Below are 27101 nucleotides of genomic sequence, written 5' to 3'. Positions count from 1 at the left end.
ACCAAGGTACAATAGCCCTATATACATCAATAATGGAAGTATTGTGTTTATTTTCTTATACTATATACATATACCCATGCTAATTTTGATAGGCTCCAAATCCACATAAAGACCAAGTTTCTCCATTGTGCTAAGTTTAATCAATATAGAACAAACCACAATCAGCTTTATAATGGATATGAATCACACACTATATTTAAAAGTCACAATGCCTGGTTTAGTACCTGCTAAACCAAAAAATGCCCAGTTTAGTACCTGCTAAACCAAATCTAGCCTGCTTTAGAAAACAGTCTAAGGGAAAAAATGATGGATGTTGTTTATAAGGTCTGCAAGATCAGTTAAAGGATGAGATTATGGAAGAAGGTGCAGACTTTTTTTTTAAAAAAAGTAGGTTTTCCCTTTTGCCGATAATGGTTATTATTTGCATCGTGAACATAAAATCCAGAAGTTACTTCAAACCAATCTTTTGTCCTTAGATGAAATATACAAGCTACTCAGGTAAAACACAGTCTTAAATAAAAACTAAAAGCTGAAGATGAGAAATAATCAGAGAAAAACAATCAGTAGAAACTTTACCTGGGTGGAAAAAATATTCTCTGACAAAATGAAGTTTTAGTTACATATGCCCATCTCTAGCTTAGGTTCCTATTGCTAAGAGTCACAATCATTATTTCCCAGGTCACATAAAACACAACCATGATAACCACAGTAAAAAAAATCTGAAATCTAAGTTGCAGCAGTACCTTTTATTAATGGTTGGCAGACAAGGCCATATATTGATTGAAACAGCAGAGGTCATAATGTCCTGCATTTTGATTGATAAATAAGTCAACCATACGGTTTATAGTCTTTCAGGACCCCTCACGCCTCTTATCAGCTCATTCTGCCTACCTGTGAATCCAGCATGCACAGCACAATATTAAAATGTACATAATGTCACAGGAAGGCAGATATGACCCCAACCATTATTTTGCTGACTAAAAGGTTGTGTGGAATTTCATATGTAAGCGAAATTCTTCTGCCTCTAGGAATGTTTTACCACATAGTGTACAAGTACAGCCTTTGTCTTTCGTACTATGCGTGCGTCGCACATGGCTATCATGGGCAGCGTGTGAAGCAAACACTTTACCGCAGTGCTTACACTTGAAGGGCTTCTCTCCTGAATGTTGGCGGATGTGAGTACGCAGGATGCTGGAGGCGGTAAAGGCCTGCAGAGATCAAGGGAATGGATAAGAAAGTAATTAGATCCCAGAAACAAAATGCCAGAAACATGAACTCTGTAATAATCAGGGGGGCATCTCAGTAATTGCGGTATTCATAACTGTGGGACTCTTAATCTCATGCTTATGAATTAAAACTGCTCCTTAATTCAATAGTTTAGTTGTAGTATCCTTGCCACAACTGAAGAAAAGCAGCTACCGTGTTTCCCAGAAAATAATACCCTACCAGAAAATAAGCCCTAGCATGATTTTTCAGGATGCTCATAATATAAGCCCGACCCGCATTTAGTACTGTATTTCCCCGAATATAAGCCGTAACAAGAAAATGAGTTCTAATGCATCTTTTGGAGCAAAAATTAATATAAGACCTGGTCTTATTTTGGGGCAAATACAGTAGTAGGGCAAATTCAGAATGGTTCCACAAGTACAGCATTCTTATGAAAGATGATCCAAATGGCTAACTGAGGGAACCAAACATTCCAATTTATAAAAAATTGAAATATTGCAAGAGAATTGCAAGAAACATCTCCTCACCTTGCTGCAGTATACACATTTATACGGTCGTTCTCCAGAATGCACCCTCGTGTGCTTGTTTAGACTAGACGACTGAGAGAAACTTTTACCACACACAGAGCACTAAAATAAGAAAAAAAAATCTAATCATTATGTAACGATAGAAGCAGTTAGATCCCATTCTGGTAGGACATAGAAATGTGCAAACATTCATATTATGCAGGTGAATTACCACACGTTAGAGCAGTCTGTCACTGCGTAACAATATACATGTGAGGCTCTGAACCTTTCAAAAAATATTTAGAAGTGCTTCAGATATCCTTGAAGCAAACCATCTTTTGGGGACTTCAGAACTTGAAAAAAAGGCGTAACTACTCTATCCCTTTGGAGCATGCAAGCAACGTCCCAGTAGGAGTAGGGTTAACACTGCAACATCACTTTCATCGGTCTGATACACATGGCGCAGACATTCCCAAGGAATATAACCATCTTTCCCCAAATCATGCATATTAATACCTGTCACGCAGCTGTAGTCTTACTACACGACTTTTACAAATATGAACAGTTGTTTCCAACCATATAGTTCTGAATTAGATTCAGAATGCCCTCTTGATAATTATTCTAGCATTGTTTATTTATCTGGGATACCTTATTGCCATCAAGGTACAAAAAACAATGTCTTTCTCTGTGATAAGAAAAAAAAACCTTTTCTCTTCTCTCTGCCCAATTTTGGTTATTATTTGTTTGTTAAGAAAATATGTCTGTGCTGCTATTTATAAGGAAGATTCACTGAATACAATGAAACGTCTAAATATATATGTCTTAAATTGAAACTGTCTTCATATGTATTTAAAAGTTACAGTAAGACAAGCAAAACTAATCATTTAGATTGTAACAATTTTAGACACTATGTATGATGGGGCATATGTGCAATTATTCTGTCAGATGCACATACAATTCATATATTTAAAAAAAAACATATACAGGTTTGTTTCCAGACAATTTGATATCCTGTTGGCAAAATAGTTTTGAAAGACAGCTCATATCCTAAGCATGCCTCCTCAAATGTATACCTCAATAAATTAAACTGCACTTACTTTCAACTAAGTATTTACTTGAATTGCAATCATATGTACTTCACAGAAAAACTAATCTAACACTTTCATTTAAGCTTCCATAGCATGAAATAAATTCTATCTATCCCAATGGAAGTTCTCAGAAATCATTAAAATAAGATGCTTTAAAAAATATTGCACTATTTCCTGCTTGGTCAGACAGTTTGAATTAGTGAAAATCTACTCAGAATGTTAAACCTATAATCTATTAATTTCTTTTAAAGCCTCACTTTTTGGAAATAAATGTGCTTTAAAAATGAAGAAATCATTTTAGAGGCTTAGTTTATTTGCATTGTGCTCCTAACAGGCTAAGGCCTCCCAGAAGATGATGCACAGGTGGTGGTGATAAATGCCTTTCTGAGGGAGAAGATGGTGCTTCAGTCCATTATGGCAGCTATGGTTTCCCCCCTTCTTAAGAGGCCATTGCTTGATCCCACCCTACATGAAGAATTTTCATCCTGACTCCAACCTTCCCTTTTGGGGGAAGGTGGTTGTGAAGGTGGTTGCGCTGCGGTTCCAAAGGATCCCTTTCACTTGGGATTCAGGCATGGATATGGGATGCACTTTTTGATGATCTCTGGTAAGAGCGAGATGGTGGTAGAGCATCTATCTATTCTCACTCTTTCAGCAGCTTTTTATACTATCAACCATGCTATTCTTCTGGAATGGTCCCAGGGGTTGGAGGGCACTGTATTGTCCTGGTTCACTTCCTTTTTCTAAGGCCATTATTGGTGCTGATGAGGAGCAAGCAATCTGACCCCAAGTCCTGCCTTTCAGGATCCCTCAAGGGTCGGTATTTTCTCCATTCCTATTTAACATCTATATGAAACCTCTGGAGGAGACCACCTGTCACCATGAAGTGTGAGATATCATCAGTATGCTGATTGTACATGTTTGGGCAGAATTCTGGACAACCACTAGATGATAGGATGGAGATTTCAGCCATCAACAGGTTTCTTGATTTTTGCAACCCAAGTCTGGTAACATTCAGGATTCCTGGCTGAAACCAGACAAGGTGCTGAAAGTCTAGCTCTGTTAGTTGAACTTTCTCAGCTCAAACTAGCAAGAGTCACCAACATTCTTTTCTTGATCTCCGTCAATAAAATGACCAAAATTTAGAAGACTACTTCTTACACACATGTACTTATGAGCTACTAAAATTAGAGAGAGCATGACTTGCGATAAAAACCTTTTCAATTCAAAGCATAAGGTAAGATTATAAATACAGACTACAAGAAATGGTAGTTGGGCTTCCATCTATCAGATTAGAAGCCTAGAACCATATTTACTGAGAAATAAATTTTATGGTAGTAGATTTTACTTCCAAGTAAGATTGTGTACTGAGTGCTACTTGAGCATAATTCCAACAGAAAAATAGTACAGAGATACTATCTCTCTCCTCTGTCTTATGCTAATGAAGAAATGCCTACCCCCAAATTCCAGTCCTAAATCCTGAGAAACTGAAACATGACACTCTGCTTATGCTTAATACCTCTCCCCTCATCACTGCTGCTTCCACTGTTGTAAATGATGGAAGACTCCCCAGAGATTCTAGTATAATCATACCAAGAAACTGAATGCCTTACTTTATGAGGTCTGCGCTTCTCATGGACATGGAGAATGTGGATCCTCAGACGGTCCCGTTTTTCAAAAGATCGGTTGCAAAGATGACATGGGAATTTTCTGTTCCCTTGGTCCACACACCGTGTGTACTTCAGATGTTTGTCCCGGTAGTATCTGTAGGCAAAGACTTTTTCACACCGCCCACATTCATAACCCTCCACAGATTCTACAAGGAAAGGAGGAAAAATCACTCTCAGGAGCTAAAGACAACTTAAAGTAAAAGACGTGGGCAGCAATCAGAAGGCAAGATTGTACTGTATAACAAAGGAAACGACTAGGGAAAGGCTAAATGAAAGATCTCTTACAACTACAGTGCTGGGGTTGCCAGTATTTTGATTGAAAACCAGCTATTTTTTCCATTTTCTGAAAATATATTCTATGACAACATTCACTTTTAATGCTCACATGTTTTTGCCTCTGCAAACCAAGTGTGGCTACTGGACCCCTTTGAAAAACATTAGCCACACATAACATAGACACCAAAGAAGTAAACTCCTATCCCTTAACATTTTTACAAATAAGGGACAAGGTAGTGAGTTAAATGCAAAGTAAAACACTGAATCCTGAAGATTCATTTAAAAGTTGCCTTTTGAGGCAAAATGTTCCAGCTCCCTTAGGTTGGATTTCCTCAGTTCCTACATCCAGCTGGACTCTTGGTAAAGATTATAAAATAGTATGGTACTTTGGACAAAAAGGTGAGCCGAATATCTTATCCTACTGTTGTCATTATACTGCTGAATGTTAACAATACCAGAGGCAGAAGGAAACAAGTGACACTTCTTCTCAGTTATAACATTAAATACACAGATGATGCTTCTTCTCCAGCAATCAAGAACTATGTTGGTGTCTCAACACTGAGACCCTAACCCAACACTTCAGTCCTCAGTTTTTCTTAGAAGGATCCTTGCTTTCAACTATAAGCCTATAGCTCGATTGCTGGCCAAATCAAGACATTGCTTGCTTGCATAGGACACTATCCATAGTGAACTTAATGCTGGTTTGTTCTAACTACCATTTTTTTTTTTTGCACAATTCCCTAAAAGATTCATGGGGGCTGGGCTCTCATAACATGTGATGGTCAAAAGACGTCTCACTGTTTGCAGTTTAACTGCTTACCAGCTATTCAGAGGGGAAAGGTTTGCAAACTGACCTTCACTATGCTGTGGGGGTCGCTTTTCTTCTGCTGTTCCTTTGAGGCCGATAGGGATGCCAAGAAACTGTGAGTAACAATCACCATACCAGACCAGCAGTTCTTGACCAGGTGTAATTTCTTTGTAGCTCTCATAATAGATTTCGCCTTGACACTGAAGAGCTGTCAGGTTTTGCTCCTCTGGGAAGCGGGCACAGTTCACTAATGACATCCAATTTCCAGAAGAGCCTCTGCCATCAATGAAATGACTCAATTGGCCATCTTCAAAAATCTGCAAAACAAACACACATCTTTAAGAAATGCAAAAGTCCAGGCATTTCTTGGGCAAGGCTTTCACACATCTTGTTACCCAACATAGAACCAGTTTTCACTATTAGACAGTTGAATGGTTGACTTCAGACAAAGCAGAAGAGAGACTGAAACTTTTGATATTCAGACTTAGAAGTTGGATATAATTATATATATTTTTTTCTTGGAAAAATACCTTGAGAATTTTTTTAAAAAAATCAACAAATAAATTCAGGGATGGAGAGGCTGGTATCTAACCTGCATAGCTGTATCATACTCAGCAGGCATGGGAGTGGGATATACATTGTTTTTGTCCCACCTTAAACCCTACTACCTTTCAACTATTCTAAGACAGAAGGTGCAATTTCAAGTACCTCCCACATCAAAGAATTGTCGTCATAAGTTTTAATCTCGCTGGTGTTGACCACTTTGCCCTGGAAAGGACCAAACTGAATGCCCTTAAGGATGGTTTCTGTGCAGAAGACACCCAGCTGTGGACCATCAATAAATACAGTCTGCAACACAGTCAAACCTGGAGGGGAGAAACCAAGTTGGCAAGTCAAAGCAGAAACATCACCAATAAAGAATTCAGTGATGGACAGTAAACATTCTTCCCAAATAAACAAAAATGTGCTACCTTTGGGAAGTTGCAGAGTTGATCTATCCAGCAGTGGGGGCTGACTGTTAGTATCACCTGAAAGAAAAGCAGTTATGATGAGGTTGACAGGGCTTTAAGAAGAATAAGCAAGAATAAGCAAGTGTGTTCAAATTGAAAACTCAGCTAAACTAGAACTAATCCAAAATAAACTGCCATGAATTGCCATAATATAAATGGAGCAGCAGCTCTAGTTTAACTAGCCCACTTTAACTACCTCAGTTGAAATGCCTCTGAGATGAATCACAGAGCAAAGTGCTTCAAGTTGCCACTGAACTGTGGTTTTTTTCCTACAAAAATAACCTCTGGGTCTTGCAAAGAAGGGGACATATGCAAAAAGGGTAAGACATCATTCAGAAAAAAAAACATTATAAGGTTCTATTATGCCATCCTGGTTGGGAGTCAGGAGAGTTGTGAACCAACAGATCTGGAATGGATAAGTTAGATAAGCCTATTTGGGGCCCATTTTATCTTTAAGGTATTTATTGAAAATAATATTTCATGAAATTCCCCATCCAACATTTTGTTCACAAAAACATCAACGTCCAGTCAAAATAAAACGCCAGAGCAATGAGACCAATGTAATTATAACTAGGACAATTAGCAGTTGCTGTATTCCAACATAGGGGACCACTAATTTTTAAAAATCTACAATTTTTAAAGTTAAGGGCAGTTCAGGTATTTATTTATTTATTCCACTCCTAAGCGCATCGGGAGTGCACAGAAGCTACCCTCTTTAAACAGTTCCTCTCTTCTCCATCTCCTCCCTTTTTAACCTCCTTCCTGCTGCAGAAAGGATCTGTGCGGCTGCCGATACTCAGTAGTTCTCCTGCCAACCAGCATCCTTGATGCTTTGAATCGATGCTTCCTTTTGCCAGGAATCAGACAACTAACTGGAAAAAAAAACAGTTACCAACCAAGACCAAGGCAGGTTCGAGAACTCCTCAGGCACCAGACCAAAGGTTTGCTCAGCCTTTCGAGGAAGGGATCCGGAGTCAGGGGAAAGCAGCCTCTTACTAAGAAGGGTAAGCGGCTTCCAACTATCCTCCTAGCAGAATTTCCGCCCACTTCCTCCTCCTCCTCCCTCGCGATCCAGAGCATCTTTTGAGCTTTTCAGCCCGGCTGGATCAAGAGACCTAAATATCAGAAGAAACTTCCTGCGCGGTTTGGTTCGGCGGGGCTGAAGCTGAAAGAAACGCGCCAGTCCGTTCCCTCCTTTTCACAAAACGAGAAGTTTCCCCCCCCCCCCCCAAAAAAATAAGCCACACGTGCTACAATTTACAGAGCAACCGAGGGCGGTTTGAGCCCAGGCGCGCGTCTCTTTCAAACGCGCCCAAAGCAGAAGCGAGGCTTTCGGGGGTCGAGACTGGGCGGATCTGCCCGAAGACCCGCAGCCGAGAAAGCGGAGGGAGAGCGCCGGCTCAGCCGCCTCCCTTACCCGGACTGGGGCCCACCTGCCGAGAGGGCGCGTGGCTGCCTCCCGCCGGGCAGGGCGCCGTAGAGGACGGCCTGGAGCTCCTGGGCCGTGAAGCGGTAGCTGGGCAGGCGCTGCTCCGAGTCCGGCGTCCCTTCGAGGCTCCTCTTTCTGGGCGAGGCTCTCTTCCCAGAGAAGGGCGCGGCCAGCACTGGCACGGGCCGGGGCAGCGGCGGCGGCGGCCGGAGAAGAGGAAGGGTGGGCGGCGGCGGCGGTGGCGGCGGCAGCGGCCCCAGGTAAGTGGCGGGTAGCCGCTGGAAGGGGAAAGGCGGCAGCGGAGGCGAGCCCGGGCTCAGGCGCCCGGCAGCTGAAGTCGGCGACTGGAAGACCACCGTCGGCCGAAGGGTGTCGAAGAAGAGCGGCGGGTGCAGAGCGGGGGCAAAGGAAGCGGCGCCGGCGGGGCAGCTGTGGAACAGCATGAGCAAGGACTCGCCGGCGCCCTCAGCCACGCCGGCCTCTTTGGAGGGCGCGGTCCCCGCCAAAGACGAAGCCATCGCCGCGCGCCCGTCTGGAAAAGACGCGGCACCTGTGAGGCGGAGAAAAAGGCAGAGCTGAGGCAGCGCGCTTCGGGGAGGGGCGGCCGAGGCCCGTAATCCCCGCCCAGAAGCCGAAGTGTCGGGCCAACCTGTCTGGCGGAAGAGCCCGGGGGTACCTCAGCGCTGGGCAGCCGGGCTCGACAGGCGTCGCCTGCTCGCTTTGCGGCCTCCCGCCCACTTTTCTTGAAGGAGGGGGAGGGGGCAGCTTAGCCCGGAACCTTCCCGAACTTCCTTCAGAAGGTTGGCTGACGGTCCAATGGCCCTCAGCTCGGAGGCCGTGGGGGAGGGGGAGCACAGCCGTCCCCTTTTCCTGACTAGGACCTGTTGGTGCCCTTTGGACGAATTAGACTGCAGCGGCCAACCCTGCCGTCGTTGGCCGTGTTGACTGAGATTGTTGGGCACTATATTCCCATTCACGTGAAGGGCCGGAGAGCCAGAAAAGCTCCGGGTAGACTTGCAGGGGTTCTCAACCTTGGCAACTTTAAGACTTGTGGACTTCAACTCCCAGCTTTGCTGGCTGAGGAATTCTGGGAGTTGAAGTCCACAAGTCTTAAAGTTGCCAAGGTTGAGAACCCCTGGGGTAGAGGGTAATTCTGATTCCCCGCCCGCTACATTGATGCGTTCGAGAGAGAAATAGAGGCCGGTGTAAGTGTGGCCTCTCTTTCTGCCTCTCTGGCATCACTGGGGGGGGGGGGGGACACACCAGGAGCGATGAAAGGGATGACCTGAGAAAGGTTGGACGGCAATAGATTTTATAGGGCTGCTATCCGCTATCCGTGAAAAGCCCTAAAAATTGACAATCCTTCTCGTCGTTTCCTTCCTTTTCAGAGGTGCTTACTGTCAGGTTCGTGGGTGTAGGACTTCAAGTAAGCCAAATCTTCCCATTTTCCCCGAGAGAAAAAAATAATTTCGTAGTTTGCTATACGATCGCCCTTGCGAGCGTACATACACGTGAATATATATGCGGATTTTATTCCTTGGGAAAGGGATATTGGACTGCAGCTTCGGTTAGTTTTAGAAAGATTTGTTTCCTCTACCGGTTTAATTCTTTATAGATTTGCAATTATTAGAGGGCTCTTAAAAGTACATTCCTAGGAGTACGAGTAAGAACTTGGTTTTAATGATGAAACCGGCAATGAAATAACCCCCAACACAATTAAGATTTACTCAATGAGTAAACTGGATAGGATTACACTGCAAACGTATTTCTCGGGGAGGGAGGTCCAACTACGTCAAACTTTATAACCTTTTCCTCTTCTAAAGCCGTATTTCCATACATACCTGTTTTGGACCAAGCTGTAATACAATTTACTCCCGAGTAAATTTGCCTATATGGCGGCTTAGCTGGAAACGATTTTGGGAACTTCCAATGCAATCAAAGTCCTGCCTTCCACCCAAGCAAGACGTGTTTTTCTGAATGAGTGCTTCTGGCAGAAGGCCGTGCTATAAGGACCAGTAGGGGCTGTGTTTCCTCTACCGGCTTTTTCTGCAGTGCCCAAGTTTTTCGTTCGCACGTGCTCTCTCTCGGCTGCTACAAGAAGCCTCTCCCCAGGGAAGACGGCCGCGAGGATGATTGTGCGGTCAGACCTTGGTGGGACGAGAGCTGCAGAGGATGGCAGAGAAAAGGTCGCTTCGCATAAGCAACACGTAAAGAATGCGCCTAATTCAGAAAACGAACAAGAGGGACTTAACGTAGTTTCCCCGCTACAATAAACCGCGTTTTTCCTTCTGCTCAGCTGCAGAAGAGCTCCTTTGCCTGCATATGTTGCCTGCTGGGGAACTGCGGTCCTTAAACCGCAGCCCGCGGCTTACTTCGAGAATCCCTTCACCCCTCCCGTAGCGGGCAGACCCAAAGCAAAGGGCGGAGGCTCGTGGGAGACGCAGCGGCGCCCCCCCCCGTGTAGAGCGGAGTCTGTGCACCGCCGTCGGTTAGAGGCAGGGGTGGGTCTTTGCCGGCGCCCGAGGCGCCCCTCAACCCCCCCCCCCATTCTGTTTCCAGGGCTCTCCGGGTCATTCTAAGCAGCTCCATTCATCCAGCCTGCGTCGTCCACCAAGGGCGGCGGCGGCAGCTAGGTCGGGCCCGGAGGCTTTCCTCTTCTGGAGGGGGGGGGATGAAGGGTGACGGCGGGCTGCAACTCCCCGTTGTAGCTTCGGCGGTCGCCAGGCTCACTTGCTACCCGGAGCGTGGTGCTTCTTTGGCCGGCCTCTCGGCTGCGCGGCATAATCAGCAGCTGCACCCGAGAGGGAGCCGCGGCCTCTGCGTGGGCGAGTAGCCCATCCATTACTCTTGCCCTTCTGTCGGGCCTGCGGTTCCAGAACGCCGCTTCTCGCAGCTACCTGCTGGCGGAGAGCAGGTGTCGCACAGCTCGGCTTCTGGTTTCCTCCGACGGGCTTATAGAGGTAAATCGTGGTTTCCGCAAATCATGTAGATTTTTAGGGCGCCGTGAACCATAAGTGGACTCAGTCTGGTGAGAGCGATGGAGTTAGGAGCGAGCCACTTGGGGTGCATATTTGTCTCCGAGGGAGGGTGCAAGTGCCAGAAGCACAGAACAGACCCTGAGCATCCAAGCTGTGTTCGCACAAAACCGTGCACTCAAAATCTTTAACGACCCCGCTTTGTGCGTGACACTGATTAACCCAAAATCTGGCTGACTCGGCCTCAAACGAAGCCTGGTGTGGAAACAATGCCTGGCTTACTCGATAGGCTTCCCGCCTCCCTCGGAATGTGGGAGCCCCACCCGGTCGGGAAATTACGACGCCTGAAAGTGCAAAGATTCGCTGGATGGTCAAAAGAGTCAAGATGGCCGCTCAAATAAGGGAGGGGCTTCAATCTCAACTTGGTGGGCCGCCATCTTATCTTTTTCGACCATACTTTGCAGGTACCCCTGAACCTCGCTGTAAGAGACAAAGGTGAGGCAATTCCTTGTATAAAGTTAAGTTTCTTCCTTGGAGCAGAGCCCGAATGAAAAGTCGTTCTGCAGCGATTCTAGTTGCTGGATGATTATCCCGTGGTGGAGCTTACAACTGGTGAGGTCCCATCCAAGAAAAGGCCCAGGCCAAGACAAAGCCAGCTACATGCTGCCCCTTCCTGAAACATCTGTTGCGCCCAAGCTTCGCAATTTCGGGGGGCTAGGCCCCCTAAGCGGAGTCGGCCTTGAAGCTTCCGGCTGAGCCTTCCCCCTTGCAGAAGCTTGGAACGCCCCGCACTTTCTGCTAAGGCCACCCACGTGAGCCCCCAAACTCCGGACAACCGTGTCGTGGCAGCAAAGAGACGCCGCCCGCCCAGTCTTTGCTGTCCCCCGGGAGTTCTGCGGCGCAAATAAGCTCGCCCGACTTTCTGGCTAAGCGGCCCTAGAAAGAGCGGGAGGGGACAAAGAGGCCGGCCGGCCGCCAACTCTTGGGCCTGGAAGCCTGGGAGCGAGGCATCGAGACTTCCAGGCCGAGGGCTAAACGAGTGGACCGAATTGGAAGGGGCGCCCTTTTTCCTTCGGGTTTCCCGTTGCATTGAGAAGATCCGTTAAGGCAGGGGTCCTCAACCTTGGCAACTTTAAGACTTGTGGACTTCAACTCCCAGAATTCCTCAGCCAGCTTTGCTGGCTGAGGAATTCTGGGAGTTGAAGTCCACAAGTCTTAAAGTTGCCAAGGTTGAGGACCCCTGCGTTAAGGGCTCCTCTGAAGCAAAATAGGAGGAGCCGGGAAGCCGAGCCCGCCTTGGCATTTTTTCTATTATAGCAGAAGAAAATCGGCCGCGGGTTTCGACGGGCGTCCTTTGGCTCGGACGCGCGGTTCGTCCCCCCCCCCCTTCTCTTTCCCGGCCCTCGAATCTTTTCGTAGAAAATCCCCTCCAACCGAGAGCATTTTAGGAGTTAGCAGTAGGAAATCGGGAGAGAGGATTCACTTTGAAAAATATCCAAAAATGCTTCTGTCGAAATGGATTGCTCCAAGTTGCATCCCTCCAACCTTCCTTCAAGTGACCGAGGGATTCGTCTTGGCGCAGGACTGTAGTTATTCGTCTACTACCATTTCGTCATTACTTAAGATCTTGCCTAGCGGTGTGGACAATTGTGTTACTATGTTGTGTTCGTAAACCAATTTTGCTTACAAACCATTTCCTCCGAGATTCTCCTTCGTGCTTGGAATAAATGCTGGCCATGAGAAAAGTGGGGGGGGGGGGAGAGAGGAGCTGTATCCCCGGTCACAATCACCTAAACGCCTCCAATCGATATCAAGTGAACATTAACGAAAAGAATGAATCCACCCAGAAGGGAAAGGCTGTACATTTCCGAAGTTTCGGGTTCGATTAATGCTGGTTACCATTTGCCTAACCATGGTTGGCTAAGCCTCATATGCCTTGGTTTACGCCCCGTACCCAAAAAATATAAACCATGTTGGTCCTCAAGCCACGGGGAGTTCACACAATTGGCGATACCAAAATGAAAGTCCATTTTCTGCCTCAGTGCGACGAGTGAGCCCCGCTGAAGCGTTGATCAAATTTCAGCCGCGTTTTTCTCCCGCCTCTTCTGAAAATGAACCGGCCAGAAAAGATGCATTTTTTTCTCTCTCCAAACAGAAATTTCCTCTAACGTTGACCCTCCGTTAACGAATCAGAAAAAGCGAGAAAAATCCACGACGACGTGTCTAAATCAAAAGGTTCTCCAAAGGCAACTGGATCAGCTTTCTTTTGATTTTATGATGTTGGTCTCGGTCGGGGGGGGGAGGTGAACGCTCGTGTTTCAGATTCCCACAAGCCAAGTAATAAGAATCGGCGGAAAGGAGTTCTGCCCACCGAGAAGAGAATCCCCCGGGAGAAACCGGACTGAAGATATGATAGCCCCCTTGGCTTGGGGAGGAGGGGGGGGGGCGTCAATGAAATATTAAATCTGACCTTCCCTGGGAGTTTGGTTAGACCAATCAGTTAAACCTTGATTTAGGACTATTTAAGGACTACCGTGTGAAAAGATAAAAAAGTGTCTGAAGGCAGAGGAGAAATAAAGACGGTGCTTCTGTCTTCTTTTATTAACCGGGATGTTGCAAGAATAACCTTTAAGCCCATTTAATTGTATTCGTTAACAGCGCCGCCTTATGCAGAGAGGTTCAGAAGTAAATCCTATTGAGTTCCAAAGGATACATTCCCGGCAAAGTTTGTATATTAGATAGAATGACATTTTAAAATTAAGAAGGATATAGCTTCCCACCGAAGTAATTCTTACATTATTTGCTCTCACTGATCAAATTATTTGATCAGACTCTGTAGCTGTTACAAATACAGAAATACAACGGAATATATTTCAAAACTACCTTACAAAGTTTTTAATAGGTACTATGCATATATGCTTATATATTCAAATGCAGACTCCACTGAACCGTTTTTTTGCTTAGTCAAAGTCAAAGATCTTGACTGAATATCAAGAATGTTTACTTGTAATATTTAGAATGCATTTAAAAAATATTCAGGTTACACTCAGGCATTATACACAAGGTGTGTTGCAAACAGGAATTTAAGTCCTTGTTAATGGATTAAAAATATACAGAGAAAATGGATTAAGAAACAGTAAGACTGCCACCCCATTAAACGTTGATGTTCAATCAAGCAATTAACAGAATAGCTACATTAAATTTTTTTGTATCTACGTTTAGAAATCTTAAAACTGTTTCCAGAACACCTGGAAGTTTAACTCAATAGGTCACTTGAGAAAATTAGCTATTTTTTTGAGGTGTTAGAATTATGCTTCCTCTTTCCTCCTCCTCCTCAACTTGCATAACACTCCCTTCTCCAGATCCCCCCCCCAATAGCCCACTGTGGGGCTGGGAATAAGGGACTGACCCATTTTTCCCAGCAGCTGTGAAGGGAGGGGAGTTAAGTCTGGCTCAAGACCTGAAATACTAGATTAAGGGCAGATTGTGGTAGAGAAAATCTAGTCACCAGGTGTCACCAGTGATTTAACACACAACGATTATCATCTCTGGTCTTCCTCCAACACCAGTTCACAACAGTTCACACAATACCTTAAGCCATGGCTATGTTGCCACTGTTTCTGGAATAAACCCAGTTGATTTTTTAGTTCATAAAACAGACTAAACTAGAAACAAGTAATTATATTTTGGCTGGTAATGTGAGCCAACACGATAGAGAATATCTGAAAAAATCTTAAGAGAAGAAGCTAGCCAACAACCAAGACATAGGAAGCCTGCTCAGAGTTTGGTAAGTGGCTGAACCGTGATTTGCAAGTAAATCACAACTGGCTAGGTCAGGGGTAAGCAACCTTGGCTCTTTTATGACTTGTGGACTTCAACTCCCAGAATTAGCTGGCTCAGGAATTCTGGGAGTTGAAGTCCACGAGTCATAAAAGAGCCAAGGTTGCCTACCCCTGGGCTAGGTTCACAGACCCTTTAAGCAGTACAACATGATTGACATGTTGACAGTCGCATTATCTGGGTTCACGCACGCAACGCGTCTCAAACAAACTACATTTGAGTCCGCTGAGTTGTATGAGAGTCGCACTCGTCTAAACCGAACAGCCCGCATAGCTGCGCTGGGATGAAGCCTGACTTACTCCTTTACTTTGATTTAGAAGCGAGTGCAACGGAAACGCCTTTTTAGGAGGATTACAAGCACCGGGAGTCAATAGCTGGGTTTTCGCTCCCGCCCCCAACCCCAAAGGACCGATTCTGGATCCGCTCTAGAGGGGGGGGGTATTAGAAACGACCGGAAGGTCCGCGGGAAGGTCTACGGTTCTTTAGCATGGGGAAATCCCGAGGTTGCTGCTATGAGCCTCCAAAAATTAACTTCCTACCGTTATTCCTTAACGATGGTCCGTCTTCCTCAACGAATCTGGGAGTTCCAGGAAATTGAGGAACAATAAATACAAGGACTCCGGATGGGGTGGGGCAGGCTCGGAAAGGGCGAATAAATGGCTTTGAAGTTTCTCCGATGCTTAAATCTTCCCTGCACCTGACATCTTAACTAAGGCTGGTCATCCTGGGGGGAAAAAAAAACAACTTCTAGAGAATTGAAAGATAGTTGCTTGCTTGCAGAAGGACACACGTTGGGGACTTGTTTACTTGTTGAGTCGATTTATAACCTGCCTTTATTTTGTACAACTTCAGACAGGAGACCTCAGGCGGCTCTCGCCAACTCTTTCTCCCTCAACAACAACCCTGCAATGTGGGTTGGGCTGAGACGGCCCCCAAGTTCTCTGTGCGGCTTTTGTGCGCAAGGGAGGACTGTCTCTTCTCTCTAGCTGCACTAAACTGGCTCTGTTGCTAATATGAGTGACTCATGTGTAAATATACACTGCACCCAAGGAAAAGGGTCTGTTGCAATTAAATGTATTTAGTCTGTAGTCCAGGGTCTTCAAACTTGGCCCTTTTATGACTTGTGGACTTCGACTCCCAGAATTCCTCAGCCACGGTGGCTGAGGAATTCTGGGAGTCAAAGTCCACAAGTCATAAAAGGGCCAAGTTTGAAGACCTCTGCTGTAATCAGATACTATTCTGCTGACTCTTGGCACTCTGAATACAGGCCCAGAGGTGATTTCTAAAAGGGGAGCTTTTAAAAACAACTTTATTAGAGCCTTCACAAGGTATCATTATTAAGCTTCCCTTATTGTAACAATAATTTTAACAGCTCATCAAGTTATAACATCATTTCATTTTGCCTTAATGCTTATATTGAACTCAGCCTTACTCAGCAGCCTGTTTAAATAAAATTAGGCAACTGCACTGATGTATCTAGACATCCAAATATAATCAAACTGGATTTCAAGCTTTTAGAGGTTGTAAGACAGGAGTCTTCAAACTTGGCTCTTTTATGACTCGTGGACTTCAACTCCCAGAATTCTGGGAGTTGAAGTCCACAAGTCATAAAAGGGCCAAGTTTGAAGACCCCTGCTGCAAGACAACCACTAATACCCAAATCTCCATAGTGTATACTTGTTTTACTATGCTTAAATAGGTCTCCATCAAAGTGATCTTTGCACTGTGTTGGGATCGTAACACCAGGTCTCTTAGCCAGTATCTGGAATTCTGGGAGTTATAATCTTGACATATTTGAAGGGGGAAACAGGCTTAGCTCCTTTTTTTATAGCTTGCTTTGCAGATGAATCATGATGTGGATTGTTAGAAACCAAGTCACTGGGTTTGAAAGATTATGCTTTATGTCTCTCCTTTTCTGTGAACAAAAATCTGTTATTTTCCCATAAATTATCGCTTAAAGTATGATACAATGTGTAAATGCATCACGAAATCTGGCTGCTGTGACTGCATTTTTTTACTACCCAGATGACAGCAATTTGTAGCTTAAACAGGTGGTGGTCTTATTATTTCTTATTTACAGGTGCTATCTCACCTTTTCTCAGAGAAGCTCAAATTCCATGAAGACTTCCATTTTTATCTCCACAGCAAATTTTTGTGGGGTACGCCAGTTTAAAGGTTTCATAGTCTTGTATCTTACTCAGGGTCTCACCTTGGCAACTTTAAGATGTGTAGATCCAGACATTCTGGGAGTTGAAGTCCACATATCTTAAAGTTGCCAAGGTTGAGAAACATTGCCTTCACTATTAATGGTTGTGTAACAATTTGTATTCAGGGGGGAAAGAAGACTTGGGGAGAATGTGGGACCTCATAATTATACATTTTGTTAGTTGACAAATTCAGGAGTACCATGAAAATTACAAAATCAACTGAAACAGTTCAAATGAGCAAAAGAGTATTTTAATGTTTGAAAACAAGTTGCTCAGTGTGAATCTCAGCCATGATTTTTCTTCATGTACAACTCATAGTTTGTATTTTTGTGGTGTTATTTAACCTAAAGGATGGAGATGAAGTGATGGCTTCTTCAAGTGGTCTGGACCTTGAGTTGCAGTTAAGCACAGCTAAATGATCACAAGCTCTTCGTATAAGCAGTTTTATGTTACCCTGGGTAAAACTGCTTGATGGTACGAAATATGAAGCTCCTAAAGTATGTCCTTGTGTTTCTAAAAATTTAATTGATTTTTGTCTCCTCTGCTGTAACCTTTGGAAAGAACTTGTCAAACTCCAGATACATCTTCTTGTTGACCAACAAGATCCCTTAATCAAGGATCTTTGGGTTCAGTTTTGATATCTGGTGGAACACCAAGTCTTATGATCCATTCTCGTCTTAGGATAAATCAGCAGAGGGATTGATCTTCCATTCTTTCATATTTCTGAAATTCTGGTTTTAATTCTATCTAGTACAGATTTCTCCAAGCTAGAGCCCTCCAGATTGGCTCATTTTTTATTTTTATTTTTAATCCACTACTGCCTAGCATCTCCAATGAGTATCCTAAAGTTTGGGGAAATGAATCCTACCTAAGATTTTTGATCTTCCAAAAGGTGATGGCAGGATCATAAACAAATCGTGGTGATGCATGCCTGATCCATGTCAACGTTCAGTTAGATGGAACATTTTTTTGACTGTATAACTAAAAAGGTTTTACTATTTTTTGCATGCTGGGTGCGCTTCCGGGTGCGCTTCAAGGGTGCGCTTCAAGGTGTTAGTAACAACCTTTAAAGCGCTCCATGGCAATGGACCTAGGTATTTGCAAGACCACCTCCTACCAAATACCTCCCTTCGACCAGTCCGCTCCCACAGAGAGGGCCTCCTTAGGGTGCCGTCGGCCAGTCAATGCCGGCTGGCGACCCCCAGGGGGAGAGCCTTCTCTGTGGCAGCTCCTGCCCTCTGGAATGACTTACCCCCCGACCTACGTACAACTGAGGACCTGCGCCTTTTTTGCCGAGCCCTGAAAACCCATCTATTTTGTGCGGCCGGCCTGGCGTAGTCTTAATTAGGTTTTAGTATAGGTTTTTATATGGGGTATTTTAGAGCAGGCCTTTGTTTATTTAATTTGATTTTAGAATAGATATTTATTGTGATTTTTATTATCGCCTGTTCACCGCCCTGAGTCCCGTAAGGGAGATAGGGCGGTATACAAATCTAAATAAACATAAACATAAACATATGATCTGGTCTATAAAGCATAATATTTTAATAAATATGTTATTTTTAAAAAGTATAATTGCCTTTATGTCTCTGCTGCTTAGGACTCATGGAAAGAAGGCCAACCTGGAGTTCCAAGAACATCATCATCTCTATGAATTTCCAGTTGGATGAGATGACCATTCAGATGCTTATTTGCCTGAATAGCCCTATAAGGTCAGCAGATTATGAGGTATTTGCACAGTATGCTACCCAACAATTAATTCAATTATTTGCTTCATGTCATATTGAACCATAACTATATGGTTTGGTTTTATACAGATTTGGTTAAACAGTATTGCTTGATTTGTGGCTCGCTGTGGCATGTACACACAACCAAGGAGAAACGGGAATTGGTTATCCACTATTGATTGTACAGCTCCAGCTGTCACTTTGGAATCTTAGAAAATCCACACTATGTGATAGAAGTAGGCCATTTTTTAAAAAATTCTGCCATTAGGAATTGGGCTGCAATCTCTACCATTCCCAATTAATATGATTTTGGAACTGTTTAAGATTTGCATCTTAACATGTTTTAATTGTATTTTTTTATATTGCTAAGAGTCTGATTCAGATTGTGGTGGGAGAGAAATTAATATTTGAAGGTTGATGCAAGTAGATTCCATACATTTGTATTTGCTGCTAATTGTTTAAGCAAAAGTAACATTTGTATCAAACCATATACTGCCTCTTATCACTATTCCTGTGTATGGGGGAAACATATTGCTCCTTGGATCACAGTTTACCTATATGCTATCAGGTGGGTGTCAAATCATATAGATTTTCTCCATAACAGTTCGTGCCCAACCTGATCCTATAGGTCAGGGGTAGGCAACCTTGGCTCTTTTATGACTCGTGGACTTCAACTCCCAGAATTCCTGAGCCAGCCACGCTGGCTCAGGAATTCTGGGAGTTGAAGTCCACGAGTCATAAAAGAGCCAAGGTTGCCTACCCGACCTATAGGTGTTCCAGTAGTTCACCCCTTGCTGTTGTAACAGTCACTCCATCTTTTGCACTGATCATCATCATCTTTTTCCTTCCACCACCCTTAGCATTATAGCCTTTTCCAGAGAGCTACGTCAAAATACGGTAATTTGAGCCTGGTTATTTGTGATTCAAGTGGCTGATTTGTTGGCTGAGAATTGTTTGCTTATTTGTTTAATTTGAATCAACTCTGCACTGATTTGTTTGATGATGTTTGTTTCCTTGGCAGTCCATGGTATTCTCAAAGAGTTTTCTCTAACACCGAAATTTAAAAGCATCGGTACTTTTCCTACCCTGCTTCTTCAGAGTCCAACTTTTACTTCCACAGTGTCACAGGGAGTATCATGGCTATTCTGATCTTTAGAAGAAGAAACACATCATATAGAATCTAAATATCTTTTCAGAGACCTTTATGGCTGGCTGCAATACTGAGTGATAATCTGCAGTGTATGTTTTAACAGCTTATTCCTTTGTTATTAATGGTTGATCTTAAAAGACAGAAGTTATCTGCCACTTTGACATCTTCATTGTGAATTCTAAGGTTGGTTGTCATTTTTTGTAATATTTTAGTCCCATTATTTTTCATTATACTTCTTGATCTAAGCTATTTTATAGGCAAGGAACATTGGAGTGAAATGCTCATTGAATTTTTTTAAACTAGCAGTTTTTAAACTGTTTACTTGCAGTTTTGAACTACTGGACTCAAGAGACCTTTAGAAATTTGTTGCTGAGCATTGAGAGATCTAATACAGATCACAAACTACTCTCTGTTGATTCTATATCAGCATCCTAATGGTTGTAGGGGAAGTGTTCTGTATTTGTTTTCGTTGTAAAAATGGACATAGTCTTCTCATTAATGTCTCAAAGGTGCTTTTCAAAAGGCAACTGAACTTTTGTTGTTGTTGAAAATGTTTTGCTTTTCATCCAAGAAGCTTCTTCAGTTCTTCTCAGTAAGATAATTGATTTTCAGTTCTTTGGGACAGGGCATACATGGAACCAGAAAGCTGGCCAATTCACCGTGCCTTTTAATGCAAATTAAATTCACATGTGAACATTCATTGATAAGTAACTATATTCTGAACACATCTAGCAATTGTCCAGTTGAAGGACTGATCACCTTCAAGTTTTTCTTGTGTGCATTAGACAACGGTCAAAAGGGAAGAAGCAAAAGAAGATTAGAAAGAAAGTCAAGGCTATTTTAGTAAGCTATATTGTTAATTATGAAAATGCCACATATAACCTATTCTTTCCAAGGCACACATTACAGCAGTGGTAGTGAACCTATGGCATGGGTGCCAGAGGCGGCACTTGGAGCCCTCTCTGTGGGCACACGTGCCGTTGCCCCAGCCTTGCCTCCACCCGCGACCCCACCAGCAGCCCCCCTGGAGGAGAGTCACCCCCCGACGTGGCCCACGCGGAGCAGCGCAGCCAAGGACATGGCAGCCAGGCAGTGTAGACAAGACTCTGCCCTCATGCCCCAACATTCACAGTTGATGCTGCGGGGCGTGGGCAGAGGGCGTGACTGCCATGGCGCTGCTGGGCTGCCTGGGTGATTACGGTGGCCCCTGGAGGTGGTGAATGGCACTGCGGGCAGGCAGGGGGGCGGAGCAGGGAGTGGAACGGGGGCAGGGTAGGAAGTGGGCAGGGCCAGTTTTGGGGCACTCGGTCTCTAAAAGGTTCGCCATCACTGCATTACAGCATTCCATTACTTCTCAAAGTCAAGAAACAAGTACTGGTTGTTGATGCTTACAGCCAAGATGTTGAGGCAACAAAGGTAATGGTTAGGATTCAGTATGGTTCCCATTTAGTTATTTATGAAGAGAAGTTTGTTAAATCATTCTGATACAGCTGCTGATACACACAAAAGGCGCAACAAAAGAAATATTGCTATATCTGAAACCATGTAAAACCCGAAGGCATTAAAATTTATTAAATGATGCAATAACTGAATTCTTTATTTACAATAGCATTATTTAACATCAAATAAGCAAATAGCATCAGCAAAGCAATATTAACTTGCATAAATGTATTTAAAATTTCTCTGAATATATCTACCTTTGCATAAACTGCTCACACTAGAAATACAAACATCAATGCAGGTGAACAAAGTGATGTTCAAAGTTAACTCGGTCTTGAAAATAAGTCACAACCTGAAAACACTGTAAGCTTTCTCCTGAAGAACCATAGTTTATATATTGCTTAGTTTTACCCTTGTATAATCTTTTCATATACACACACTCATACACATCTCAGATGTAACTTCATGAGGAACTGTACAAATAAAACTCACGAATGATCAAAAGGAAAAAAAGTCAATGTTTGAAGTAATGTGTCCATCATCTCTACTCAACGACTGAAAGCTAAGTGATGATGCGCTTATTCCAAAATTGTACACAATTCACTATACAAATATAATACATCAGACAGCTATGTAGGAATATACAAGACTTAAAAACAGATCTAAGGCATTATGCTAGATTTTAGCATTTTGAGGTTCTTGCACGTAGCTTTACCTGTAGTAAGAAACTTAAAAGATTTTGTTTTAGTCTACAAAGAAACACCAGGGAGAAAAAATCTAATTAAAAACCAAAGCCACTACAGTAATTTTCTTTTGTGCAGAGAATGCTTTTGCTCTTAGGCAGCAATACTACCATACAAATACTAGAAAACTTTAAAGTCACACCAACAATTAATGGCTTAAATTGCATTTCAAAACTGATTGTGTATCTTTGGGTTTTGCAAGTAGAGCTGAACCATCTTTTCATGTGTTAAGCCCATATGAACTCATTTTTAAAAAATACAGATTAAAAATGCTTTGTATAAATGGCAAAAAGCATTGCTTTTACTTAATACAGACCAATAGAAAGACTGGGAAAGGGGCAATCTTTTAAGTTTGAGAAATATTTGAAATAACTAGTGAAATGTTGAACAAGATGTTTATCAGCTTACCTGGACGTGATTGAATGGTTCTTTGCCCTGTAGAATTATCTATATATTTTTCTGACTTAATACATTTTGCTTTTTCACACTTTTGTATGAGAGAACTCTGATGTTCCAACATAAATCCAATTACTATCTTTATTTACTGAATAAGAAATACTGTTTATAAAAAAATTAAAACAACTGACTTGGCATTATTACTGTTGTACCTAGTGTGAATGTTATACTCAGAAAATGCTTAAACCCACTGCCTTTAATTAATTTAAATGAAAGGGAAAATCAACGATTCCCTGGACATGGCTGATAATACAAACACTCCATTTTATACTCAGTTGAAATCATTACTAGATGGTGCTAATATAATTTGAATTGGGCCTTATTTAACATAATTTATTTGCCTACTAATCTACTAAAGCATGATTGAAAAATAATCTTTTCAAAACTATTTTTATCATCCAATTTAGAATGGTTTAATCCCTTTAATCTTCAAATCAGATGTGTGTATTTGTATTTATATGTATTGATATTCTCTCAATAATTTAGAGTTCAGGGCTGACATTTTATTATTTCCACCAGATGGCTCAGATGTTTGAATAACTTTTGAGTCTGGTGACTCATGAGAAATACAGTTTTCATCTCGAGGGGTAAGAAAGCCACTCAACAGGAAACAGATGATTTGAAATGCATTCTATATATTCTATAACATGTTCTTTTCAGCACTCTATGAAAGTCAATTTATTTGTATATTTTAACTCTCACTGCAAGCAAACACCAGATTTCAAGATAACAAGCCTTCTATTTCCAAGGACATGAATATAGACAGAGAAAATATAAAATGCATTGCACTTTAAGTAACATCTAAAATTTGAGTTACAGGTACGAAAGTGTAGATTAAGTGGAACAGAAGAACAGGAGGTCGAAAACAATCAGTTTCCTGATATTTCAAGTCCTCAAAAACTGATGTCAGCTTATATTAAAAGAATACTCAGACCACAGCCGGTAAGAGTATAACCACTTTCAGCAGTGGTCTGCTGAACAACAGTTTTGCTAAGATTATTACGAAAAAATATAAACATACAAAAAAGTCAAGAATTGGCTCCTACACTGGCTGCATATAAGGTTAGATAAATGACTTATGAGCAGAATTGCATTTAGAAAAAGAAGTCTCAAGCTTACAAATTAGGTCTAATCAAGGCATTGTAATCCTTTACAAAACACATTTTTGTCCCCAGGAGACACGCACAGTTATGAAGATATCTAATTTAATACTGAAGTACCTCATTTGGAAATCAACTCCACAACATGTATACCTCACAAAATTATACAGTTAAAACACTAAAATCTTCAACTTAAATTATTGCTTGTTTACATAGAAACTGTTTTGTATGTACCTTACAAAACTTCCTCAAAGTCCACACTGCTTCAAAATAATTGAACACATGATGGTTACTTCTGTAGTGATATCTGCTATAGCTTAAGTCATTGTTTCCCCTAAATATGGAGATGGGAAAGTAGAAAATTTATTGTTTAAATCAGATGCCTTTGGCTCTGATATCATGCCTCAATCCTGCCACTTCCATCACCAAGAAGTGCACCTTTGTTCAAATGAAATTATTCAGCAACTAATTTACCTGCAACCTAGAATTTAGGTAACAGATCTAGGACTATGATGGGGATTATACTTTTATCTAACCTATCAGAAAGTCCAAGTGAAGGCAGGAGAACAGATGCTAAGATTAATTAATTTTAAGGAAGCTGAAATCAACATGGGAACTTAAATTCTGTGACTGACTCATGATTTTATCCAAAAGTTATTAAAAAAGCTTTAAAAGCCCTCAGATGTTTTAACCCACTTAAACATTTACAGTTACTCAAATAGATTTAGATCTATTCAAAACTAAATAAGTTTGTTTTATAGAATAGCATATCTAGCCACTAGAGATTAGATATGAATTCTCATTTTTTCATCTGTCACTCTGGAATTCATAATTTGATCTACTCCCTACTTCAGAGTGTCCTAATACAAACCATTGATTTCCAGATGAAACTAAATCCTTTGCACCTGACTGTGTAGCTATGGGGGAAAAAACACAAATAAAAATCTATAACTAAAACAGAACAGAATGAGATCATGGTTGGTTTTCCTTAAATACATACATTTAAATACATTCAATCTGACACGTTTTATGAAAACTGGCTATCAACATTTACTTTGCAGGAGAGATCTAAGTTGCACTAAGGTGAATGCAGTGTACAGGCTGAGCAATTGTCTGTACGCTAGCTTCAGACTGTCAAAGAAGAGACTGCTCTTCCACCAAGAAAGGTTTGATGCCACTCAAGAACGACGCTGTTCTGTTTGCAGCACTAAATTCTCATTTCTCCAGTAGAAGTGCTGGCAGAAAAGATGGAGCAAACAGACATAGGCAGCTCTTCAAACTGGCAAGCAGTTCAGAAAATGGGGAGCCCAATCAATTGAAGATACAGCCAATCTTCAGGGTCAGCAATATTTCTGTAAAAGAAAGCAAGAGCATTTATAATTATTCAATTAATTAAGCGTACGCTTTTATCTTTTGCTAACTTCAAATAATCAGAACAAAAATGAGAGCTTTCAGGCTGACATAAGACATAGTGAGAAACAATCTCCAAACTCCATCAATCGATGATGGAATACATAACTGAATGGAAACCGAGAAGCATAAAATTAATACTAAAATCAACAAATGCTTAATGAAAAAAAGATGTGTCCTTTTTGCAAAAATCCTGGTATTATTCAAAATCCATCAATCGAAGTGTATCATCTGATTGGCCCTAGAATTTGTCTTTTCTTGTTTGCCTTATGGAACAGCATCCCATCCCCTAAAATCGACTGGCTGCAATCCTGCCACCCTGCCTGGAAGACCTGGTTCTCCCCTTAGACATTGAGACACATTGACATGAACTGGTGTAGTGTGAATATACGGGTGTCATGTTTGATCACAATGTTATGTAATTTTTCTTATAAATGATGTTTTCGTATTGTGATTTATTTTAACCTTGTTAGCTACTAAAGCCGCTCTATGAGTAGGCGGCTATACACTTTAAATGAATAATAAATACATAATAATAAAAATAAATAAATACATTATCTAAACACCGAATAGGGGGCAAACTGAATTTCCAAGAAACTGCATTTCATAGCTTTGGGGGTCATGCAGGAGAGCTCCCTAAGATGCAACAGAAATAGGCTTCTGATAGCAGCAGCATCATTAGGAGTTTCCCAGCAGATCTTAAGAATCCAAAAGGTTTTTAATAGGAGGTTCAGCCCTTCAGATAGTCCTAAAACATTTAGGACTTCAACGTATACATGTGTCAAACTTTTGAGCATGTATCAGATTTACTTTTATATATATCAAACTACTTAAAGAACAGTCCAAGATTGTTTTCATCCAGGAACTTTGTTATTGTTCAGTCGCTAAGTTGAGTCCAGCTCTTCATAATCCAATCAACCATAGCATGCCAGGTCCCCCTGTCTGCCACTGTCTCCAGGAGTTTGCCCTAATTCATGTTCATTCAGTCAATGAACCTATCTAACCATTTCATTCTCTGCTATCCCTTCTCCTTTTGCCTTCAATATTTCCCAACATCAGGATCTTTTCCATGAGCCTTCTCTTCTCATTTGGTGGCCAAAGTATTTGAACTTCAGCTTCAATATCTATCCTTCCAAAGAACAGTCAGGGTTGATTTCCTTTAGGATTGACTGATTTGATCTCCTTGCAGTCAAAGGGACTCTCAAGAGTCTTCTCTAACACCAAGCATCAAAAAGTATATTCTTCTGGCATTCTGTCTACATGACCTTAAATCTATTCACTATCTCAACTGTACATTCATAAAGGATGTGATTTAGGTCATATCTGAATGGTGTAGTGGTTTTCCCTACTTTCTTCAATTTAAGCCTGGATTTTGCAAGAAGAAGCTCATGATCTGAGCCAGTTGGCTCCAGGTCTTGTTTTTACAGACTGTATAGAGCTGCTCCATCTTTGGCTGCAAAGTAAATAATCTGTTTTCGGTATTGACCATCTGGTGATGTCCATATGTAGAGTCATATCTTGAGTTGTTGGAAAAGAGTTTTTGCTATGACTAGCATGTTCTCTTGACAAAACTCTTTGCCCCACTTCATCCAAGAAATAATAATAATAATAATAATAATAATAATAATAATAATAATAATAATAATAATAATACGAAGAAGAAGAAGAAAAAGAAAAAGAAAAGAAGAAGAAGAAGAAGAAGAAGAAAGAAGAAGAAGAAGAAGAAGAAGAAGAAGAAGAAGAAGAAGAAGAAGAAGAAGAAGAAGAAGAAGAAGAAGAAGAAGAAGAAGTAGTAGTAGTAGTTGGAAGGGACCTTGGAGGTCATCTAGTCCAACCCCCAGCTCAGGCAGGAAACCCTATACCATTTCAGACAAATGGCTGTCCAGTCTCTTCTTAAAAACTTCCAGTGTTGGAGCATTCACCACTTCTGGAGGCAGGTTGTTCCACTGGTTAATTGTTCTAACTGTCAGGAAGTTTCTCCTTAGTTCTAGGTTGCTTCTCTCCTTGATTAGTTTCCATCCGTTGCTTCTTGTCCTGCC

The 27101-nt window shown here is 42.1% G+C and overlaps 2 protein-coding genes across 2 annotated transcripts in view; both read right to left on the bottom strand.

Annotated features, from left to right (window-relative positions):
* Positions 1–977: 977 nt before the first annotated feature.
* PRDM14 (PR/SET domain 14) lies at positions 978–8532 on the bottom strand. Its single transcript, XM_015819116.1, has 7 exons — positions 8003–8532; positions 6547–6638; positions 6284–6441; positions 5622–5892; positions 4435–4637; positions 1755–1856; positions 978–1208 (listed from the first exon to the last, which is right to left on the bottom strand). The coding sequence occupies exons 1-7, from the start codon at positions 8530–8532 to the stop codon at positions 978–980; spliced, it is 1587 nt and encodes a 528-aa protein (XP_015674602.1).
* A 12920-nt stretch (positions 8533–21452) lies between these two features.
* The window catches only part of NCOA2 (nuclear receptor coactivator 2), a 133690-nt gene continuing 128041 nt past the window's right edge, over positions 21453–27101 (bottom strand). Inside the window, exon 23 of the mRNA XM_015819114.2 lies at positions 21453–25004. Within this exon, the coding sequence (XP_015674600.1) occupies positions 24993–25004 (12 nt within the window). The 3' untranslated portion in view covers positions 21453–24992. The remainder of the gene's footprint in view (positions 25005–27101) is intronic.

This window comes from Protobothrops mucrosquamatus, unplaced genomic scaffold (assembly GCF_001527695.2).
Source record: "Protobothrops mucrosquamatus isolate PMUCROS unplaced genomic scaffold, P.Mucros_1.0 scaffold860, whole genome shotgun sequence".
In the NCBI taxonomy this organism is placed as follows: Eukaryota; Metazoa; Chordata; class Lepidosauria; order Squamata; family Viperidae; genus Protobothrops; species Protobothrops mucrosquamatus.
The sequence above is the reverse complement of the archived record's forward strand: the minus strand, read 5'-3'. Positions and strand labels throughout refer to the sequence as shown.